Below are 22,969 nucleotides of genomic sequence, written 5' to 3'. Positions count from 1 at the left end.
CATACCTAAACAAACGAGCTTGGAAAAAATTACTTTAATTACTTTCTTTTTTTAATAAAGTTATGGACTATTTATTATTTAAGCTTGAAAATTTGGAATAATATAAACTCGTGCAAAATTGTAATCAAAACAACACTTAAACAATCATACTTTCGTAATTGTTTATTTTTATATATAGTACTCTGTGAGCTGCAGTATATCCATGATTGTTACTATCTTGTTTTTTTTATAAAAGCAAGCCCCAAAAGAGGAAGAAAATACAACAAACAAAAATCGTTATATTGGACACTACACAATGCAATCCAAATGTTTCTATAGACCAAATAAGCTTCATGTTTGCACAAGTTCTGGTGATTAAGCGAGCAATGGAGTGTGAAGAATAGCAGGTCAATAGTATGAAAATGCAATCCAAATGTTTCAATAGACCAAATGAGCTTCATGTAGCAATGGAGTGTGAAGAACAACAGGTCAATAGTATGAAAGTGCAATGAGAAGAAACTTATATTAAGCGGCGTTTTCCAAGAGATGTTGGGTTTATTTGAATACCATAGTGCAATTAAGGGAGACCGAGAAGAGCAAGGGATAGGGGAATTCTTAGGAGTCATCGTGGCGAATCATACGAAATATTGTTTGAATTGTGAGAATTACTAGTTGCTTGGGATGGTGTCCTCTAATTTTGTCCAACTCAAAGTGGACTCTGAATTTGTTCATGTGTTGGTTGAGATGACTCCAACCAACTCTTTGTATTTTCATATGACTCGGAAAATGTAAGGCTCTTATTACTCGTTAATAATGGAATATTACAATTAACCAATGTTATAGGAAAGCTAATCGAGTTGCAAATTGGTTAGTTATCATGGGATTAAGTAGGGTCATAAGTTTGTGTTATTCAAGACAATCCTTAGGAATTTTCATATTGTTTTATTAGAGGACTTTAGTGGGATGATGTGACCATGTGGCCAAGGCTAGTGTTGGAGAAGGTTAATGTAAACTAAGAGTAGTTATTTTTTGGGGACACTCCAGTTTATCTTTATGATTAACCTGAGATGTTTGTATAAATAGATTAAAATAATATTTTCTTTAGTTTAGTGCCTTCCAGTTGTCATTTTCTTCAATTTATCCAGCTAGCGAGTGTTAACTCGATTCAAGCTTCATCTTCCACAATTGACTTTTCCTTCTTCATCCATTAAAAATGATTTCTCCTTCTTCCTCCATTAAAAATGATTTCTCCTTCTTCCTCCATTTTGTTCTTTCTTTCGCGATCTTTCGCAAACAAATTAAAGAAAACCCTATGAAAAGGGTGAAATTAAGGACCCCAAAGATTAGGGATAACCATATCCTCCATTGAAGCTACTATTAAAATTGGTTTGTCCATTAAAGCTCTTCGTTGCTCCATCCTCCATCAACGACCGATATTGCGGTTATAAAAGTTTATACCTATTAAACATAAACCCTTGAAATTACCATGATGCGATACCTGTTTAATGTAATTTACTATTTTAACTAGATTATTCATGTTTATCATGAAGAAAACTTATTTTTCTCATTATTTTTCTTTGTTTTTAGTGTCTTTTAGTTTATCTACTAGATTATCCTCGTGAAATGCACTGTTTGAATTAATCTTTCTTGTAATTTATGTTCAGTTGCATTACATTATATATTTGTATATGAAGATAGAATTAGATATAAAAATAATTTACATTTAAGTAAAAAAATTAAAATCACCATCAAACATCAAACAAATTTGGTATGTGAAACTATAAATTAGGAGGAAAACTTGGTTAATTGAATTTTATATAGACACTTAAGGGGCGTTTGGTTCACGAAATATAGGTATGAGGTATGGGTTTAGAATGACTAAAACCCATACCATATGTTTGGTTGACAAAAATATGAATTTCAAACCCATACCTCAAACCCATGAGGTATGGGGTTTAGAAACCTTGGGGGGGAGGTGGGTTTGGCTCATTCCATCCCCTTAGGTATCAAATAAAAGGAGAGAATAGTGAGATATTCCATTCCAGAATTAAACCAAACACATGGTATTAAGTATCAAGTTCCAACCCGATACCACCTTAACCCCAATCCTGATTCCAACCCCATACCACTTTGTGAACCAAACGCCCCCTTACTTAGCATTGAAGTCAAAAGTGTAGATTAAAAATGAAAATCAAATTATCATTAATGTTTGATGACATCACTCAAAGAATTGGAGGAATAATGACACATAGAGTAGTTTGAGGGTTGATAATGTCAGCAATATTTTGTTTTAGTAATAGCTAATACGAGTACATCACAAACAAAGATTGAATCAATATCTCAATTAGCATGATATTTTTGTAAATAAATCAACATTTGCGAGACCCACATTTGATAAAAATTGTTGACTTACTTCTTGGAACGTCACTGGATAAACTTTTTTTTACGGATCAACTTGTATTTTCTCTTTGTTTTGGGTTAAAAAAAAAAAAAAAATTCCCATTGGTACACCCGTGGTTTTGACTTTTCCCATTGATACACTCTTAAATTTTTGTCTTCCCATCGGTATACTTGTGGTTTGGTCTTTTTCCCAACCGTGACTAATACTGTTAAAAATTATTCCATTAAGTTAAAATAATTAGGGAAAAGACTATAATACCCCTTTTAAAAATCTAATGTTTCGATTTGCGTGTCGAAAATTGTTCGGTTAAAGTTTTGGGAGTCATGTTAGACCTTAAGGAACCAAATCGAAATTAGCAAAAAAATAACGCAAATGTCTCATATGTGTGTCAAAAATTGTCTCGATTTGCGTGCCGTTACTTTTTTGTGATAATTATTGTTCGGTTAAGGTTTTAGGGGTCACTTTATGGATCTAAATTGAACTCGAAATTGTCAAAAAATTAACAAAAATGTCTCGTTTTGCGTGTCATGACAAAAAAGTAAGAAATATTATGACATGCAAAACGAGAGATTTTCGTTAATTTTTTGACAATTTCGAGTTCGATTTAGACTCATAAAGGGTCAAAATGACCCCTAAAACCTTAACCGAACAATTAATATCACAAAAAAGTAACTGCACGCAAACCGAGACTTTTTTACACGTATATGAGACATTTGCGTTATTTTTTTTTGCTAATTTGAGGTTAATTTGGATCATTATGGAGTAACATGACTTCCAAAACTTTAACCGAACAATTTTCGACACGCAAATCGAAACATTAAATGTTTAAAAGGGGTATTATAGTCTTTTCCTTAATTAGTTTAACTTAGTGAAATAATTTTTAACGGTGTTAGTCACGGTTGGGAAAAAAGACCAAACTACGAGTATACCGATGGGAAGACAAAAATTTAAGAGTGTATCAATAGGAAAAGTCAAAACCACGGGTGTACCAATGGGAATTTGCCAAAAAAAAAAATTGTTCTGTTCACTTGAAACAATCCTCACCACCATCCACGCATCACACCACCACCAGCTTCGCAGCTCGCCACCCCCCTTCCCGTGAACATTCAATTGGGTATTTGGGTCTGTTCAGAAATTCGCGCAATTGGGTAAATTATAAACAAAAAAATTTCCATGGAAGAAAGCTCTAATCAAACTGGGAATTTCCATCATTTTGAGGTATCTAATCTTTCTTTTTTATTTTAATTTTCTATACAATACTCAATACTTTTCATGTAGTGTATCAATTTTTGATTATCAATATTTTTGTATGTATTAAATCAATATTTGGTAGTCAATACTTTTGTATGAAGTGAATTTTCTAAAATAAGGTATGAAATTGGAAAATTTTGTAATGGGATGAATTCAATTTCTATGTAGAACTTGTTTTATGAGGAAGGTGAGAATGAGGAGGATGCCGTAGCGGAGGCGGAAGCCGAGGAGGAGGCAGAGGCCGAGGGGTTTGAGGGTCAGAATACTGTCATTGATATTGAAACTGATTGTAGGAATAATGGGTTTAGTAGTGTAGTTCCTCCGCCATCAGTTGGCATGGTATTTCCCACTTGGAAAGATGTTGATGTGTATTATAAACGATACGGGAGGCAGGAAGGGTTTCGTGTTGTTCGTTCCTCCGGTGCTTACAAGCAACAAGGAGGACAGACGACTAGAGAGAGGAGGAATTATAGTTGGAAGTGTGAGTGTAATGGCAAGGTTGATCGTAGGCGGAGGGTCAATGGTAAAAGGGTTGTTGTAGGGGAGGATGTTATTCACTTTGGCTCCAGGAAGTCGAAGAAATGTGATTGCCCGGCTATGATGTATGCTACTGTGAGTAAGGAGGGGGAGTGGGAAATTAAGAAGGCTGTGGTTGAGCATAATCACAGTCTAAAACCCTGCCAAGAGGACGACGTGCCAAACCATGTGGAAAATAAGCCTTTGATTGACCATGCTTTGGGGGTGAACATACCCCAAATGCATCGTAGCTTGGTTGTTAATGGAGTGGAGAACATGACAAGTACACATATGGATTTTTGTAATCTCATCGATCAAGAGAGGAGATTGAAGTTAAGGGACGGTGATGCAAATGCCATGTTGAAATTTTTCAGTATAATGGCTGCGGAAAACCAGAATTTTTTTCATATGTATAGGCTTGATCAATTTGGTGTGTTGAAGGATGTTATGTGGGTTGATGCACGAAGTAGGGTAGCTTATGAGGAGTTTGGCGATGTTGTTTGGTTTGATTCAACATATTTCATCAAGGAGTACGAGTTGCCATTTGTGACTTTCGTCGGTATTAATCATCATGGACAATCTATATTGCTTGGTTGTGCATTGATATCTAACGGAAATGTAGAGACGTTTCAGTGGTTATTCAGTACATGGTTATTATGTATGGGTGGGAAAGCCCCTAATGGTATCTTGACTGACCAAGATGTTGCAATGAGGAAGGCCCTCTCAGTGGTAATGCCACAATCTCGACATCGTTGGTGTTTGTGGCACATACTCAAGAGGTTCACTGAGAATCTAGGAACTTATGTAAGGTATAAAGATTTTAAGGAGGTTTTACATAATGCTATATATGATAGTTTGACGCCTGAAGAGTTTGAGGATAGTTGGAGTTCTGCAGTGAAGGAATTTGGACTCGAAAGCAATGATTGGCTTGCTGGTATGTTATAACACATTATCATGTTTTCAGCAACTTGTATGCATATTCCCATTTTGGCATTTTGTCTCCTGAATTTTCATAGTGTAAAATAAATCTAAAACTCAACAGTATGTTGGATAAAAAACAAAGTTTTTGCGTCATTTCCCAATATCAATAAATGAGCTGATACGGTTTTGGAGATGCAGCTGTTTCTATGCTGGATGATTTATGTATGATGCAGATTTATAATTGGTCTGTGAACTCACTTGGCTCATATACTAATGAGTAATGAAAATTTTAGTTTGCTTATGTATTGGTGAATAATGATGCCTGTAAATAGCTTAAGGTATTAAAAATTTAAGCAGGAGAAACATAACTAGAACTCTTATCATGTGAATGCTGCTATGCCTTAATAATAAATGTTAAAAGTTTCAAAGTTACTACTTACGTTTCATCATCAACCAAAACTGTAAATGCTGCTATGTCTTAGTACTAAATGATTTATGTTCCTTTACTAGTTGGGCTAAGATGCCTGAAGTAATGACTCGAGCTCTTAAGTAACTCCCTTGTTTTCAGCTTTCCAAATGATATTAATTCAGGTTCAGCATTAATCTTTCCAAAAGAAGTTGATTCAACTTGCTTCGTAAACACTGTCAAGCACCAATTGTAGATTGAATCTGACAAAAAAAGTAGCCAATAATTACACACCACTAGGATGTGAAACTATATATTACCACCCAGACAAAAAGATTAGGTGATCCAAGAAATAAGTATTGTAATGCAATCCATTGAAATGTAGCACGTTTTGTATTGATCCAGAGAAAAATTCCAATTAGTAACCCTTCTTTTGCTGCCACTTTATACGTAGTATTTCTTTTTGACTTAGCTGGCCTTCAACATCCATTACAAGTTTTCAACTATGTCTATTTAGACCATCTCCAATGGTGAAACTCAAGTTTGAGTATTGAAATACAAAATGAGTTGTTTTTAACCTCCAATGGTAATACCATACCCACTTCTAAATTTAGCAACTCATGTAAAGTCTAATTTCTCAACGGTGAAACTCTCTAAAGTATATAAATATCACTTTCAATTTATGGCCCACCAAATCCATTTCTTTTTTAATATCAAATATTGTAAGATTAAAAAATAAAAATAAAAAGGTAAAGCTTAAATAAATTAAAAAATATATTAGAATATTGACAAGGGCCCATATTTTTTGTCAAATGAGACTCAAAATTGAGTATCTAAACTTAGCAACTTTCTTTTGGAGTTGCTAAGTTTAGATACCAACTTATTGGTATACATTGCAAAAAATACTCTCTCTCTCCTAAAAATACTTACTTGAGTCTCACCATTGGAGATAGTTATGAATTAATACTTGGGACAGCATTTGAGTGCACTGAAGATACTCTTTCTTCCATCACTTCAAATCTGAGGCTTTGACAGGTTACCTGATTTCATGTCCATATCTTAGAGGAACTGGTGCAGGAAGAAGACTTTATAGATCCCTGGTTTACTTTGGGAAAAGGATCTGTATGCATAGGAATGACTGTGAGGGTGCTTTTGAATGAATTTTCAAGTTGTTATGGGTTAATTTGGTTTAATATACATATATTAATACTTGTACCAGGTTACTTGATACTTTGTTTTCTTTAAATCGATTGAATTTCAGAGGAAGAAAAGGCTGAATTTTATCTCTAATTCTATCTAATGTCCTCATCTTGCAGCTCTCACTAAACCTACTTAAAAGTCCAACTTAGTGCTCTGCAAATTGTACACTTAGAAACAATACTGTATTTACATATTTGTATAATTTCTTCGGCAGCTTTTTATCCTTGGTATATAACAGTCTTGTAATCCACCAACATTATCACCACCATTCTGATATTGTCAATAAGTTCTATCATCCTTTGCACCTCCTCTGATTACCACTTGGCTTATTTGTTTGTTCTCCGCATTGCACTTGTTAATTCAATACTTTTTTCTAAGTTGCAGATTAAATTAATCTTCTTCCTTAACTTCATATGAAACTAGATCACGTTCATATCTTGTATGCAGGATTGTTTCAAGAGAGGGAAATGTGGGTACCAGCCTATATGAAACAATTTTTTTGGGCTGGCATGAAAATAACTCAACGCGTAGGAAGCATTAACAGTTACTTTGATGGGTACTTGCAAAAGCACACCCGATTGTTTGAGTTTGCAGCACAATATTGTGAAGTTATGGAATCAAGGATGAATGATGAAAGTGAAGATGATACAAACACCAGTCGCTTTGTAAGGCAAATTATTACCGAGTTTCCTGTTGAAGGTGTGTTCCAAAAGTTGTACACAGATGCAAAGTTCAAGGAAGTCCAATTAGAGTGCACAAGGGTGTTATATATAAATGGTGTAGAAAAGAAGGTTGTATCAGACCATGTTGTGGAGTACACACTTGAAGATAGAGTGTGGGTGCTATGCACATCCACGAAGAAGGAATTCCCTACCAAGAAGCGGTGTAATTACAAGGTTGTATTCAATCTCGAATGTAATAAAGCTTGGTGTAACTGCAAACTCTTTGAATGCCATGGAATAATGTGTAGGCATCTCATTAAGGTTTTTGACATCTATGATATAGCTGAGGTCCCTGAGATGTACATTTTGAGGCGATGGAGAAAGGACATACAAAGGAGGCATACTCAAGTAAAAGTTGCTTATCACAATCCTTGTAAAACCAAAGAGTTGCAAAGGTATGATAGAATGATGGCTGCCTTTGAATCCATTTGTCTAAAAGCATCTACATCTGAGAACAACCTAAATATTGCTATGGAGTTGATCCAATTGATGGACATCCGTTTAGATGAGATCAATGTCATGGCAGGAAGGACCCAAAATGGTGATTCACTGACCCGAACTCCATCATGTGTGGGAAATAATAGGTTTTCAAACATAAAAAATGCAGCTTCTGGAAGTAAAGGTTTTGAAAATTGCACCAAACGGAAGGAGGTGTCACCCCCTACTGAACAAGAGAGCTATACACAGGATCTTTCATCAAGTAGTACACAACATGTCAAAAATCCAGTAGCTCGGAAGAAAGCAAATAACTCTTGTGAGGTTTGTTTCATTTCTTGCATTGAGAAGCCAAAAAGAGCGCATACTAAAACAGCAGTGCAGCCAAATAGGCTGAAAAGAGTTTATATCTGCTTACATGTTGACTCAAATTTTTGTCTAATGCAGGTTTCCGCAAACTTGCAGCCATCAACTGATATGGCTATGGTAGACCAGCCACTCATTGGCAAGCTTATCCCCAATCTGTTCGTGGATAATAGACGGGTAATCCATCTCAATGCCTAATTTAGTATCTGTGTCAGTGTATGTCTATATGGCAGCTTTTTAGTGTGGATTATATTTTTATTGTGAATTTGAATCACAACCTTTCAGCTTTCGCTAAACCTTCTTTCCCGACCTATAGCAACTGTTAAATTCCATTTCACAATCATAGTTCAGCTGCGGAAGAGTTGTCATTGAATTTGAACCTGTCATTGCATTTTTTTTTTTTAATACACTTAATTAATGACTCCATTGTCACAGGTGGGTTCAACCTATCACAATACAGTTGGAGGTGAAGCTAACCTAATCTTCAGGAATGGTATGTAGATTAAAGGAACTGAGTTGCTTCACAAGGAGTAAAGAACTTTTTAGGATTAGTCAGGGTTCGATTTCCCATTTTAACCTTTGCTGTGGTAGTGTATAACGTGTCTGATGGTTCTGATAAGGTTAATGAGGCTTTGGTAATGTATATTTAGGGCTGTATGTATGCTTATGTGATTATGTCAGTAGTTGCCATAATGCGCCTTGGGCGTATGTTAGTGTTGGTAATATATTTTGTCCAGAGTACTAGTGAATTAAGTGGAGCATAGTAGTATAGGACACTTCTGTAAGAATGGGCGAAATACCAGCAAAATTTAAGTGGATCAATAGCAATATTAGACATCATGTAATATCAAGGTGGCCCTGGGAATGTACGGGAATTCGGGTGTAACCGCTGTTGCTTTACTACCAACTGGTGTTTATGTCAACAAAAACCAAAGTGGGACGCATATTATCAATCTGTACAGAACATTGCGACCCAATGCTATTAGGGACATGTAATTGAATAATAGATACTTTCAACTTGACAAAATAATTGAAACTTGATGTCCTGAATATTGTTGTAGTCAGGCAATCATCCGTGTTCATTCAACTTCTCACAGGCAGACGTTCTCTTGCATACTACAAGTTAAATCAGCAAAGGATTGCAAGTAGAAGAAAGAACGAGTGGATAAAAAAAAAAATACCAGTGAGAGGGCTTTTTATTACCATTGCTAATTTAAGTTTAAACTATGTTCCCGCGCGTTCCTTTACACATACATTACAGCATCATTACTATGAACCTGAATGATTAAAATACGGATTAAGATAGGCATAAATGTGATATAAACCAATAGTGTACTCCGTAGCTTGACAATGGCCTTGCTGCTCTTTCTTCACAACGTCAACTGATTTAGGTTCCCAGTTTTGAAATTTACCTTCATGCCGTCATTATTTTTATGTATGACATCCATTGCATCAGTCTCAAATGAGGGAGTATCAAACTCCATAAGACTTAGAGAACCACTGAATAAACAGCACACTAAAATAGATCGACCAAGATTCCTAGCCAAACAGCTGTCTATGGAAAAAATAAAAAATAAGTTGAGAGGTACCACCATAGACGGATTTAATATAATACGCTCATTTCTATCTGCTTACAACTTTGTGTGCGTAACCAATGCCATCTGAAAGTATTGACTGTCAACACAAGGAACAGGAAACATAATACACTCATTCTATCTGCTTACTACTTTGTGTGCGCAAGCAATATAATATTATAATGCCATCCGAAAGTATTGAATGTAAGCACAAGCAGCAGGAGAGAGGTCACGTACTGTAGGCTGTAGGCCTGTAGCAATTGCTTCAACAGTCCATGTCACTCCAACAGAGTAAAATCCTCAATTACTCACTACAAAACAGGGACAGATGTAGAATAGGATAGTAACATAAACAAACGAATGAGAGTAATTTAACTCTAAGCCCGACATGAAACCAACCAAATTTCACTAGTTAGGCTTCGCCCTTTGTCACCCCATACCAAACGATTTTTTGTCTGAAGTTGAATGCCTGTGCCTCGTAGTGTGATCATTCACCAGACATGAACCCTTGCTTTCCAACCTTAACATTCTTTTCCTTTTGCCATAATATAACCCTTGCTGTCATTATACTCTTGATCTGGGTTACTTCTGTATCCAAAGGCATCAAACAGTTCGTGATCAATCGCAGTGGGCTTGTTAGTGCTGCTGCGTTCCAAGGTGAATTCATTGCCCACATATGAATGAAGGGATTGATAACTGATACCAACCATAATATTTTTTTTTTCAGTACTGCCCTTCTTGTTCCATCAGGAGTACAAGATATCTTCCATGTAACGACCTATTATATCATCAGATTCAGCAACTAAACCTGCCAGAAAATTTAACAGACGTATTATGAAGAACTCAGCTAAGTGACTATCTTTGTTTTTGTCAGATATCAGGCTTCTAACCCTAACCAGAGCATTGACTAACCATTTATAGAGGAGAAATAACAGGAAAGCTAAAATGTTCTGATTCAAGGAAAAATGATAAACTGATAACACTCTGAAAAGCCAATTTTGCAGATACAGAGGACAAAACGCTACACAAGATAAACAGAACAGATAAACTTTTAGCTAGTAGGAGCACTAAAAATGAGAGATTCATTTCCAAGATCATCAGAGTGCCTCAACATTTTTTTTTTATTTTTTATGCATAAACATCGAGGTCCCTTCTATTACATGTAAAAAGAGGACTGCAACACAAGATAAACAGTAAACCAATTTCCATGAAGAAATGGAGAAATATTGAAAGCAAAAATCAGCATAGTGTAATCATTTATAATTAGTACTAAATGATATTTTTTAGAGGAACATAAACAGGACTCGTATACATTAGCTGGACTAGAATATTCAATAGCAGCTGAGAAATTGAGTTATGATTGCTCTCGTTAAAGGATGCAACTCACACATGCTTTTGAAGCAGGCTCTAAATCCATAATGACGACAATTGATGCCACAAATGTGTATTTCATTGCAATAAAAGTCCACACTTGATATGATATAAAACACATTCATTGTCAATGTCCTAGTAGGCAATTCTAAAAACATGAAATGACTCTACTGTCCCACTGTGTAGGACCTGAAATATTTATAATCAGATACAAAAGTGATGAAATTGAAACAGAGGGGGCAATGGAGTAGATTTAATGTCTCACTAACTGTCTCAGAGGAGAAAAAATCGCTTAGAGCTAGCAATATTAGCACTGAAAGGAAAAGCCAACAGGAAAAATGGATCCTAGTGAATGACGACGACAAGTATCAGGGGAATGATGGCTCATTCACCCAGTTTCTAACATCTAACCTAGAGCTTCCAAGGAATCTGATCTTTTAAAGTATTTGAATCTTCTGAGCTCATCTTAGCACATTACCAATGAATGTGAATGAGCTGACAGACAGCATCTTCTTTCAATTATGATATGTTAAAGCCCACAACTAACAACCAGAAGAAGTTATACATCCACATACAACACAATTTGACAGTTGGACCTTTTGCAAGTCCCAGTGACCACATCATTGAATCAGCACCAGCAAAGATAATATTTATGGGATCAATTAATAAAAAATAAAAAATTTCAGACTATACAAGATAGTATATGCAGACGTCAGTAAAAAATAGCAAAACACTGATAACACATAAAGATGATTGTGATATTGACGATAGAGTCCAAGGATTACAAGGAACAAGAAAGAAGGCTAGTATTTCAATAAAGATAACAAATATAGCATAGCTAGAAAGGCACATGTACCATGCTTGGCCTAGCTAAAAGCAAATGCAGTTTCTCTTGGTGGGTTAATCGCTTGCAATAATACTTGAACATCTATTAATCTATCCTATACCAGTGAATCTTGAATATCATTAATCATTAGCCACATTTGTGCTGCATCAGCTACGGCAATTTGGAATGAAAGAAAAAAGGAGGGAAGTCATGTTCTTACCTTTGTTTCGAAAACAGATAAAGTGAGAAAAGAATCACGAGCACGACTTCTTTCCATCCATACTTGCTCAAGCTCCAAGATAGTTGTCCCCATTGATCTCCCAGCTAGCTTCACTAGGGACTAGCCCACAAGATTTTGAATGCATTGGGAGGCCAATGGCTATGTTCAAAACTTACGAACGATGAATTGGCTCATAGAAAAGCAAATAATTTCTTGTTACTTCTAATCATAGTTTCATCACCTCCTGTTCCATTGATTTTTTTTTTTTTCCCCCCATTCGTTCCCATGACATTTACATAATAACAAATCAACTCCTAAACTAATACAAAGTATGTAAGAGAAAATTAGACTGATGAAAGTAGGGGTGGGGGGAAGCAACTCAAATTTAATTTAGAACTGGACAAAATCTTAATGGTCATAATGGGCACATCTACAGACTAAATCTTAATGGTCAAATTTCTAGAAAGATTATGGTATGTGTTTGATGGATAAAATACTAAAGACTAAATAAGTTTTGTAACTACACATATTGTCAACTCATAAATTTCATTTTTGTATTTAAACAACAGACCTTTCTCGAAGGAGCAATTACAACTCTACAATCTCAACAGTTACATATCATTACAAATAATTTAACAAGAGTGACAACGGAAACAAACAAGCTATGCAAAGAGAACCTGGGAGCTTGAGGGAGTCAAATCAGAGAATGCCATAGGAGCATCTTCAACATGCCACTGAACAGCAAAGCTCAATTTCTTTTCAGAATGGCCTTCTTCTAGGTTCACTTTTAAAATCTGACCCACCGCTACATGAAGATCCCGACCAACAACATAGATTTTGGAATCATAGGAATTTACAGAGAAAGGCTTGCATATTTGTTCCGGTAAAGGCGGGCCTTCCACAGTATCCCACGAATCAGAATTCCCATCATAGACCTTAAGCTTCATCCTCTCATGTTCTGAGACAATAAACAGACACCCAAAAACAACAACACTTGAGCCAGTCCATCCTTCCCTTAGTCCAACTGCCATATTCTCCCAGTTATCATTTATTGGGTCGTAAACCTGACCCCGAGGCGAAACAAAGAAAGGCCACAGCCAGCCTTCAGTCACAAGAAGCTTCCCATCAAGAACAGCTGCATCATATGAGGCCATATTTGTTCCCATGTTAGCAATGGGGTGCCAACACCCCCTGACAGGATCCAAAACCTCAGCTGCATCAAGCTCATACAGATCTGCACTATTCCCTCCTGCCACATAAACCATTCCATCAATCACTCCACTTGCAAAAAATGATCGAGCTGTTATCATTTGATTCATCACAGTCCATCGATTCTTATGGATTTCATACTTCAAGACAACATCGAGGGGGCAGTCCATGTCAGACACCATACCACCACAGACAAAGAGTGTTCCTTCACTCGGTACAGATACACACCTAAACCCATGGGGACAAACTTTATCCCTACAAGGCATTTCAGGAATGGTATGCCATGTGAAATGAGTAAGGTCAAGAACAAGCCATTGTATCTTCCCAGTACATTTGTGAAAGGTTAACACAAACAACCAAGGATCACATAACCCTAACTCCTTCCTCCGACTGAAAAATCGTTCCTTACTTCCGAGCAACAAATGCCATCGTTTACAAACCGCTCTACACGAACCATGACTTTGAACAGGAAGCCTTAACAGACAATTGAGAGCAACATCATCTGGAAGTCCTGGTATTAAGGGCTGCCCTTTTATAGCTAACTCCAAATCTGAGGAAGGATCCACTAAGTGTGATTTAATTGCTGCGACTCTAAATTTCGGGGATAATGACAACTGAGAATCACCAAGCTTAAAAACTGGTGAATGCTTTGAAGATACCCTCACTCTTTGCATTTTTCAAAACCCCAACTCCAATTTATTTATTAGCTATGCACTACTACAAACCCCTTTCTAGCCCCTTAATTCTTCAATAAAGCACACAAAACAAACTTCCTCTATTTTTTTTAACCATAAATGGAAACTAAACTACCAAAAAACAAAATATTCAAATGCTAAAAAAGCACACACATATGAATATTTATATACAATTAGAATTCAGAACAAACCTTAATGAGTCAAGTCACCTATTCTCAATTTCTATAATTGCAAATAAAATCACAAAAAACACAAGGTAGATTACCAAATGAACAGTAAACCAAGAATAGTAACAAAAACCCCACCAAATTAAGATACCTCAATACCTTATTCTTCAGCAAAAATTGAAGCAGCCCCAGAAAAATTTGAAGCAAACCCAGATCAAAAACCAAATAAAGATCGAATTTTTTAACAGAGTTGATCAAATTTCTGGATTAATTTCCAACCCCCACAAAAAAAAAAAAAAAAAAAATCCAATAAATTAAGCACAAAACATTACCATGGAAGAAGAAGCAAAGTACATGCACTTTACAGAAGAGAGAGAGCTGGAAAATTTGTGTGAAACTCTGTGTTTTTAAGGCAACTTGACGAGATTATTGCAGAGAAGGAGACCAGGAAGGAAGGACCCTTTCTTTCATTTTTTTTTTTGGGAGTTTATATTTGATGATGATAATAATAAATTAAATAAAAAAGAAATATGTGGGCAAAAATTCTTTTTGGAATTATAGGATGTACAAGAACTCACGCGCCTGAAAGAGGCGCGTGGTTGGACAGGAGAATTGCTGGAGTAGGTCTGGTTTTGTCTCTAGGAATAAATAATAGGGATTGAACGAGGGGAGTTGTAGGAGTACTGGAGTAGTAGCTTGCGTGTGGGTTATGATGGTTTATATAAAAGGTGCGGCCGTGCAGCTTATTGTAACTTGCAGCAGGTTTTTTACGTTTTACGCCAGGAATTTTAACTCGTTCTTCGATTAGGACGGCTGAATTGGAGTTATGGTGAGAGATCTGGTTGAGCTGACTCGATTCATTTTTTTTGGTAGGTAAGGCGAAGGCCTAGTTAGAGGTGAGTATAACAGGGTGCCCTGTTAAAAATTTTGGAACTGGAACCTTTTATAACATGTTCCTCAAATTGGAAACCGAAACCGAAACAGGTCTTTGGAAATTGGGAACCGGAACCTACAGATTTTGGTTCTGATTTAGGGTACTCTATCTTGTAATATACTTAATAATATTTTGTAGAATTTTTTAATATACATGGACACTAATTTATAATGTTTATAACTAGCAAATAAAATAAACTAATGTTGAGCAAACTAATACATATTTATAATTGTAATTTTGATATTTGTTTTTTTAAAAAAATTAGGTTAGAATTGATGTATAATTTGAACTTAAGTCATACTTTTATCAGATTATAAAGTACCCTACAGGTTCCGGTTCCAAAAAATTGAGAACTTACAACAGGTTCTCCATTTTACTACCCGGAATCGGATCACCAAAAACCTTCCTCGATTGACAAAACAGCTTTCAAGGTCTCTTATATAGGTTTCGGTTCTGGAACCAGCGGTTTTTAACAGGTTTTGGTTCCGATTCAAGGTGCCCTGATTTTTTACTCATCCCTAGGCCTAGCCACAACCATTATTAGACGATTGATAAATGAAGAGCAATAGTGATCACAGTTAGGGCCGAGCTTTTGTAAGAAATTAAATTGACCTATTTTGGACCAAAGCTTCGGGCTATACATAATTTCGGGCCATAGACTATGCCCAAACTTGTTGTTTGCGGGCCAAGAAGAGTGGACTTTCCGGGCCAAATTAACCATGCCCAAAATTTTAATTTAAAATGAAATTTTAGGCAGCTTAGAGCAACTCCAATAGTGTTGGGGTTTGGTGAGTCCGACTCACCGCGGAAACAAACCCAAAAACAAGACCGCACTCGCAATAAATAAAACCATAAACATAATTAACTTAATGACAAGATTAAGATAATAATTATACCTTTGACGCGTGCTTCGCCCGACCTCGAGGGGCTCTTACTTCGAATGCTAGTCTTGAAATTACGACGACCTCCAACGGAAGTCCACCCACAACTCGAACACCGATTAGGTCCAATGCCCTGGAGTTAGCAAGACCCGATCGAAACCCGAGTAATTGAGTTCAAAAGTTTTCACAATGGTAATGCCTTTTTCAACTCTTGAGTTCAAAGGTTTTCATTACTAGTGATGCCTTTTCCAACTCTTACTCAAGTGCTTTTTCCCAATACCCCAACTTGGGTATTTATAGGGAAATGCATGAGTGTGAAAAGTTCTCCCATCAATGTGGGAGAATTTGATTTTCTCATTTTATTTTAAAACTAAAATCAAATTAATAATCAAACTAGTATTAAATCAACAAGTGGCAAGCATACAAGGAGGAGTAGGTGAGGACCATTTGGAGGAGAGGGGACCAAACTTGCCCCCCACTCTAACTCCCATAACCGGCCACCTCCCTTTCTATTCCTCCAATTGAGTTCGGCCACATGGCAGCTCACTTGGGCACCCATGGTTGCCTTGTGGGCTGCCATGGTGCGGTTGTGAGGCTTCGGCCCACCTCACTTGCGCCCAAAACCGTGGGTTGCTAGCTGCCACGGCCTAGCAAGCCACGCACCAAGTGTGCGGGCTGCTAGCTGCCGTATGCTAGCATAGCCACGCACACTTGGTGCGGGTTGCTAACTTTTTGCCGCACCCCTTAGCACTCGGTTTTATCGATGCTAGGGGTATTTTGGTAATTGTTGATTTATTATTATTTTCACGTCTCGTCTTTTACTATTTTCGACTCGACTTCCGACGCTCGATTTCGACGCTCCAAGCTCGAATTTCCGACGTCTAAATATTAATTACTCGGTCGACTCATTAATTAATTCGTCGCTCCGGCTCGTTAGTTGCTTGGGTGTGACCTGAAGGGTTCAGTCAAGATTAAGCTGTAATATTAATTATGCATTAATATTACTGATCGGAAGCGGCCTCCACCCAGGCACGATCACTTGACCTCACTGAAAAATTAGCGTTCTAATAATTTCGAACCCCTTATCGGAATAATACACTTGTTCGAAGGACACTATTCCTTTCAAATAGTTGTAGCTAGGGACTTGCTTGCAGCTTGCAATTTCAATAATTTCCTAGCTACTAGCTTGACCATTGGAGCTAGAAAACTCAATTAGCTTGGCTAAGCAAATTAGCTAATTTGCTTGGGAATCAAACTTGCCAAAATAAAATGCTCATTGCACCAATAAAACTCTTTTCATGTATTTTCTATCCAACAACTATTACTAAGCTAATAGTTAGCCATTGGACCAAAAAGTAGCTAAAATAATAATTAGCTTAAAAGCTTATGTGGCATGACAAGCTAATTGTCAAATTAGCTTGCCATTGGACTTGCTCTATTATGATAAAAAAAAAAAAAAAAAAAAAAAAAAAAAAAAAAAAAAAAAAATTTAAAAAAACTTTAAATCAAGCGGATTAGCAGAGCGGGCATGTTTGATCAGGTCTATAAAGAGCAATTACTAGCATTATTTGAACTCGCAATTGCAAGCACACAATATTTATTTAGTTGACGCGTTCAATTTTGACACACACATATTAAGGAGATAAAAGAGAATGAGAGAGAATTATAAAGAAAATAGGGTACACTATAAAAACCAAGGATTAAAACCTATCCAAAAAGAAAACGTGTTAATTAAAAATAAACTTCCTAAAAAGAAATATGTGTCAACTAAAAAAACCGAAGGTAAATTATAACAACTTCTTCATCATTTATTTGTTATTTACTGCTCGTATTAAATGATAATGAGGATTTTTTTTTTCCCCTAAATGATGAAGGACTTCATGATCAATTTTTTATTTCATTTGCAAATTCTTCAAGGTCCTAGAATAATGTGAAACATTGCTTGAGCTGAATAGAAACTTCTATCCACTAAAGAAACAAACTACAAAGAATTTATTTTTTAAAAGCTAAGCCAGCTCTTACCGAGATCAAATTTTTTGTTTCGATTTAAGAATTATATTTTTAGAAAGAAAATTACTTTCTTGTCATTTGAAAAGGCTAATCTAGAAATTTAAACAAACAATAAACTCATTATCTAAACATATATAAGTATTGATGTCCAATGAATAATTACAAAAGACAAGCAAGATATTCCGCGTACACCTTAATAATCTGGTGACACGTCATGCTCATGTACTCTATTTTGCACGTAAGTAAACTATCATTTCTTTCATTTTACACGTCATGCTCATATACTTTATTTTGCACGTAAACTACCTAAAAGGTTTAGCTAATGAATTTTACACGCATTCCATCATTCTTTTATTTCATGCATTCTCAACTATTGATCTTTACTATATATGGCACTACTCCACGACCTCCATGATTCCATGAACGAGGAAAATGTGAAGTTTAGAGGTAATAAAACCTTTGGCTTCGTATATGCTTACGTAGTCATCATAGCATATGATATAGTGAACTAATAACGTAGAAGATTTGGTCTTGGCTTACTCCATTCCATGCTAGCAAGCACGTGATCTAAGAGGAACAGTCAAAGCTTAATTAGAAGATGTCAGCAACAAAGTATCTTCGAAAATCGAGACCAATATCATTATACGAATCCAACTATCTTAACAAACTTTAATTTGGATGGATATCATGATATCATCTTAATAAATTTTGTTCAAAGCATCTATAATATCTGATTTCCTCAATCTTTACCCTTAATCGTTACTCTAATTGGACAATTTCCTCATATCTTTCTCTCTTTTGCGCCCTTATTCCACAACTTATGAGATCTTTGACTTGGTCTACAAATTAACAAGTACTCAATATATTTAAATTGTGTATCTTACTCAACTATAGCTAGCTAAGCTAGTTTAATAATTTATTACAAAGTATGCTTCTTCATCCCAATTTTATCATCACAAGAAGTTTTGTACATTTTTAGGTAATAAATGACTTATCTGCTCATACTACTTCATATACAACTTAGATAATGACTTTTTAAATAATTTATAATTTTTTGTAGTTTGAAAAAAAATGTACAATACTTTCTTAAAGAGTAAGTGGAGTACTTGGTGTATTGGACAATTTAGTGTGAAGATTAACTTGGAAATGGGTAAATTGAGTTGATGGAGATCTAAATTTAAGTTGTTTTACCTTTTAATGTGGTAACAACAGATTTTTAGCACTTGTATATGCATGACTTCTTACTTGTTTTGATATTTTCAAACTCTAGTATCATGAATTAAACCGAGTTTTCAGACTGTCTTAAAATTCGAGCCAATTTTATTATAGCCATCAATTTGTTCCATAAAATAGCATGTCTTGATTAATTAGATAATTATTAATAATCTGCTTATGTTGAATCTTCAATGTTGAATACTTGAACGTATCCTTAAACTAACATAGCAAATTAAAAATAGTAGACAAGTGAGTAGAAGCATTAAAGAACGAACTCCATAATCCCACTGAATATATTATGTTGGCCAAATCCACAACCATGAAGTAATTACTTGAAGACAATTTCTAAATCATTTCCTATATTATTCATATCTAAGTTTTTTTCAAATACTATGAAGTAATATTTATTACTGTATAATATAAATATTATTGGACTTTAGCTAATTCAAATTCAAGTCAGGTCATTCTCCAATTAAAAGAAAGACTTTTCCAATAGTTCAAAATTGAGACATTTAATTATGTTAAAATTAGGTTCTTTACTAGTTAATCTAAGATTTATTTATTGTTTTTTTTTTATCGTAGTTAAATGAACTGAAATTTCATGTTAGTAAACACCATCACTCGTTTACCTTGTGCAATCACGTGTGCTAGGATAAGTCAAAAGCAAACGTAGCATATTCCAAATAATGTGGAATCATCAACTCATCAAGAACTACAATACAAACACCAAAGAATCTCCTTTATTCTTTTTTAACAAGGAATGAAAAAATCTTCTCATCCTTACCCAAAAAATAACTGCAACTTCAATATTATTGGACCCCTTCCTAACATTTTGTCACACTACCTTTTTCCTCCATTTCCAAAACTTTGAGATTTTTTGAGATAAGAGTAACATGTAATTCATTACCAATATATCATACTATCACTCTTTTCATATTTTGTCTTACACTCTTCTTTACATAATAATCTTTCAAACTTTCTTTGATCTTCCTACAATCCTACATATGACGACCCTAAAGTACGTTGATAGAATTTTGCATGACCAATTGTGTACAACTTCGTGCCGGCATCAGTCTTGGCAGGAAGCTACCATATCATCACCAACCACGGCCACCACTCTTCCGAGCTCCTCCGCCACCTCGAGTGTTATCGACACCGCCAACAACAACGAGGTGGTGAAGGCTAGGGGCGGTGCTACTATTATGAGAGATCAAGACTCGTTTCGGACTGCTATGTTTTTTAGCTGTTGGACTTGTTCCTAGTTAGTTGATTGATCTCTTTAGTGCTGAAACTGATGAGTTATGATCATATACATATATATCATATATGCTATATGTAGTATATTGATATGGTCAATTCTATGCTTTCAGTATTTTATTTTTTTTACATGCCCGCTAAAAGTCATAAGACAGTGATGTAGATAAGATTTGATCTCAAATTTTAGATCACGTAGCATCACTAAAATTTTTAAGTCTTCATTCAACTTAGCTAGTTAGCATCCACTTCAATAACTTTTTTTTTTTTTTGTTGAAGGTTTGAGATGTCATAGTATCTACTTCAATTATGTGCATTTGCAGCTATGTTCAAAGTCCCATGTATAATTATATACTTCGTATATATATATACGAGTGTATGTTTCTATATTGATTTTTTTAAAACTTTTTGGTTATTGGTTAATTAGTAGTATAATTGTCGTTGGTCAAGCCTTTATCATACAATTTCTTTTACCTTCTATTGGTATACTATATGATAAAAAAAAAGAATTTAATAAAAATTGGAGGTTAATCCTATATAATACGGATTACTTTTTTGTTTCTTTACTACTAACAACTTGACTTATTACGATATTCATATTAGCTCTGATTTCTTTTTGTTTATACTAACGTAGTATATTGAGAACTAACATTATTTAGATATTGTTGAACCAGTCTTAAATTTTTCACTGTAGATTTTCAAAGTACTCAATTTTTATGCTACAATTGTGCATTAAAAACGTAAGAAATAGAGAAAGTAATAATTGTGCCACAAAGGATTAAGATCGAACTTCTTCATACATATAGTGATTGATACTCCTTTTATCCCTAAATTTTTGCCCCATTTGACTTTTTACGGTATTCAATACGCATTTAAAATATATATCTCTATTATAAATGCATGAAAATTATAAACCGTTAATATTAATATAATATGCAATGAGACGAATCAAATAAAATTCCACGTGATGATTATATTATTTCTTATACATTAACAAGAATTTGTATTCAAAATTGTTATAATTTGACTTATATATTGACAATGGAGTAAAAATTAGGGACAAAGAGAGTAGACTTCATACCAAAGACAACTCTCTTTAGAAGGAGCATTGCATGATATTTATAATCCTTCTATTTATTAAAATAAATTGCAGCTTGAGTACTTGAAAAGTCCACATACAATGGATCATCCTAAAAAATTAGGCAACAGATCAAATGGATTTGGTAGGAAATTAACCGAAATTGCTACAACACAACTACACTTCGTAGTAAGCTACGAGTAAGATAAAGGATCTCTTACTGATTTAGCTAGTTTAGCAAAATTATTTACCAAAATAGCTATTTATAAATTCTTATTCCAAAAGTAGCAATATTATTGACAAAATATTGACCTTGGAAAGATTTTTTCCCCCTATTTTTTTTACATACTGCTGTTTTTTTTTTTTTTTTTTTAAAAAAAAAAAAAATTAGTGGGTTCATTTTTAATTTTAATTCATATTTTTACTTATAGCCGCACAATAATACCATTCCCATTATACATTTTTATCTAATTTTCGTACTATGGAATCATTCTTTTTTTTTTTTTTTTTTTTTGTTTTGTTTATATGATTGAATTGTTCTATTCAAGTAATTGAAAATATGCGACGATAACAGAAAATAAATTTTCTTTGGATCATTCTCATGTTGTAGGTCTATGACGCATAATACAATATTTTTTTTTATTATTATTTTGCTTTTTTTTTTTTTTAGAATTGAGCATAATACAGTACAGTAGTTAGAAACTCAGAATTGTTTTTTTTTTTTTTTTTTTTTTTTTTTTGCATATATATTAATGTAATTTTTGCTAGAAATATTCACAAGATTTAAATAATTAAAACTTTGGAACAGGGGTGATTGTATTTCAGTTCATTTTTACAGTATGAATAATTAGAAAAGGCTATTATATCAAAGGGTCTGTTCACATTTACTGAATTGAGCTGAACTGAACTGAATCGAACTGATTGGAGCTGAACTGAACTGAACTGGGTTGAAATGAATATTTTATGAGAAAAGGAAATTAGGAGCTGAACCCACTGAACTGAATTGGGTTGAAATGAATATTTTATGAGAAAAGGAAATTAGGAGATGAACTGAACTGATTAGAGCTGAACTAAACTGAACCACAATTAAGCTGAAGTGAACAGGCCCAAAATCTGGCAAAAACCAAATAAAACCCCCCAAAAAAATGTAAACCAAACTGTTACATATGGAAGGAAAAAAAAAGGAATTTTCCTTCCAAGTTAATAGTTTGGTAATAATTTAGCTAGTTTTGAAATTAGAATTTATGAATAGCCATTTTGATAAATAGTTTTGCTAAATTAGCTAGGGAGTAATTTGGTAAAAGACCTAAGATAAGCACGAAATACAATGTGGAAACA

The 22,969-nt window shown here is 34.8% G+C and overlaps 1 protein-coding gene and 1 pseudogene across 2 annotated transcripts; one reads left to right on the top strand and one right to left on the bottom strand.

Moving 5' to 3' along the window:
• The first annotated feature begins 3,429 nt into the window (after nucleotides 1-3,429).
• Nucleotides 3,430-9,233, top strand: LOC145579478 (protein FAR1-RELATED SEQUENCE 6-like). The gene is made up of 5 exons (XM_081636723.1): nucleotides 3,430-3,598; nucleotides 3,800-5,081; nucleotides 7,122-8,155; nucleotides 8,279-8,374; nucleotides 8,633-9,233. The coding sequence occupies exons 1-5, from the start codon at nucleotides 3,554-3,556 to the stop codon at nucleotides 8,696-8,698; spliced, it is 2,523 nt and encodes an 840-aa protein (XP_081492849.1). The 5' UTR covers nucleotides 3,430-3,553; the 3' UTR covers nucleotides 8,699-9,233.
• Nucleotides 9,234-9,415: 182 nt separating this feature from the next.
• LOC145577444 (F-box/kelch-repeat protein At1g30090 pseudogene) lies at nucleotides 9,416-14,760 on the bottom strand (annotated as a pseudogene). The gene is made up of 2 exons (XR_014098794.1): nucleotides 12,189-14,760; nucleotides 9,416-10,579 (listed from the first exon to the last, which is right to left on the bottom strand). The product of XR_014098794.1 is annotated as an F-box/kelch-repeat protein At1g30090 pseudogene (transcript).
• Between the last annotated feature and the right edge of the window lie 8,209 nt (nucleotides 14,761-22,969).

The sequence above is a fragment of the Chenopodium album genome, chromosome 14 (genome assembly GCF_948465745.1).
Source record: "Chenopodium album chromosome 14, dcCheAlbu1.1, whole genome shotgun sequence".
Lineage (NCBI taxonomy): Eukaryota > Viridiplantae > Streptophyta > Magnoliopsida > Caryophyllales > Amaranthaceae > Chenopodium > Chenopodium album.
This window is presented reverse-complemented; position numbering and strand designations above follow the sequence as displayed.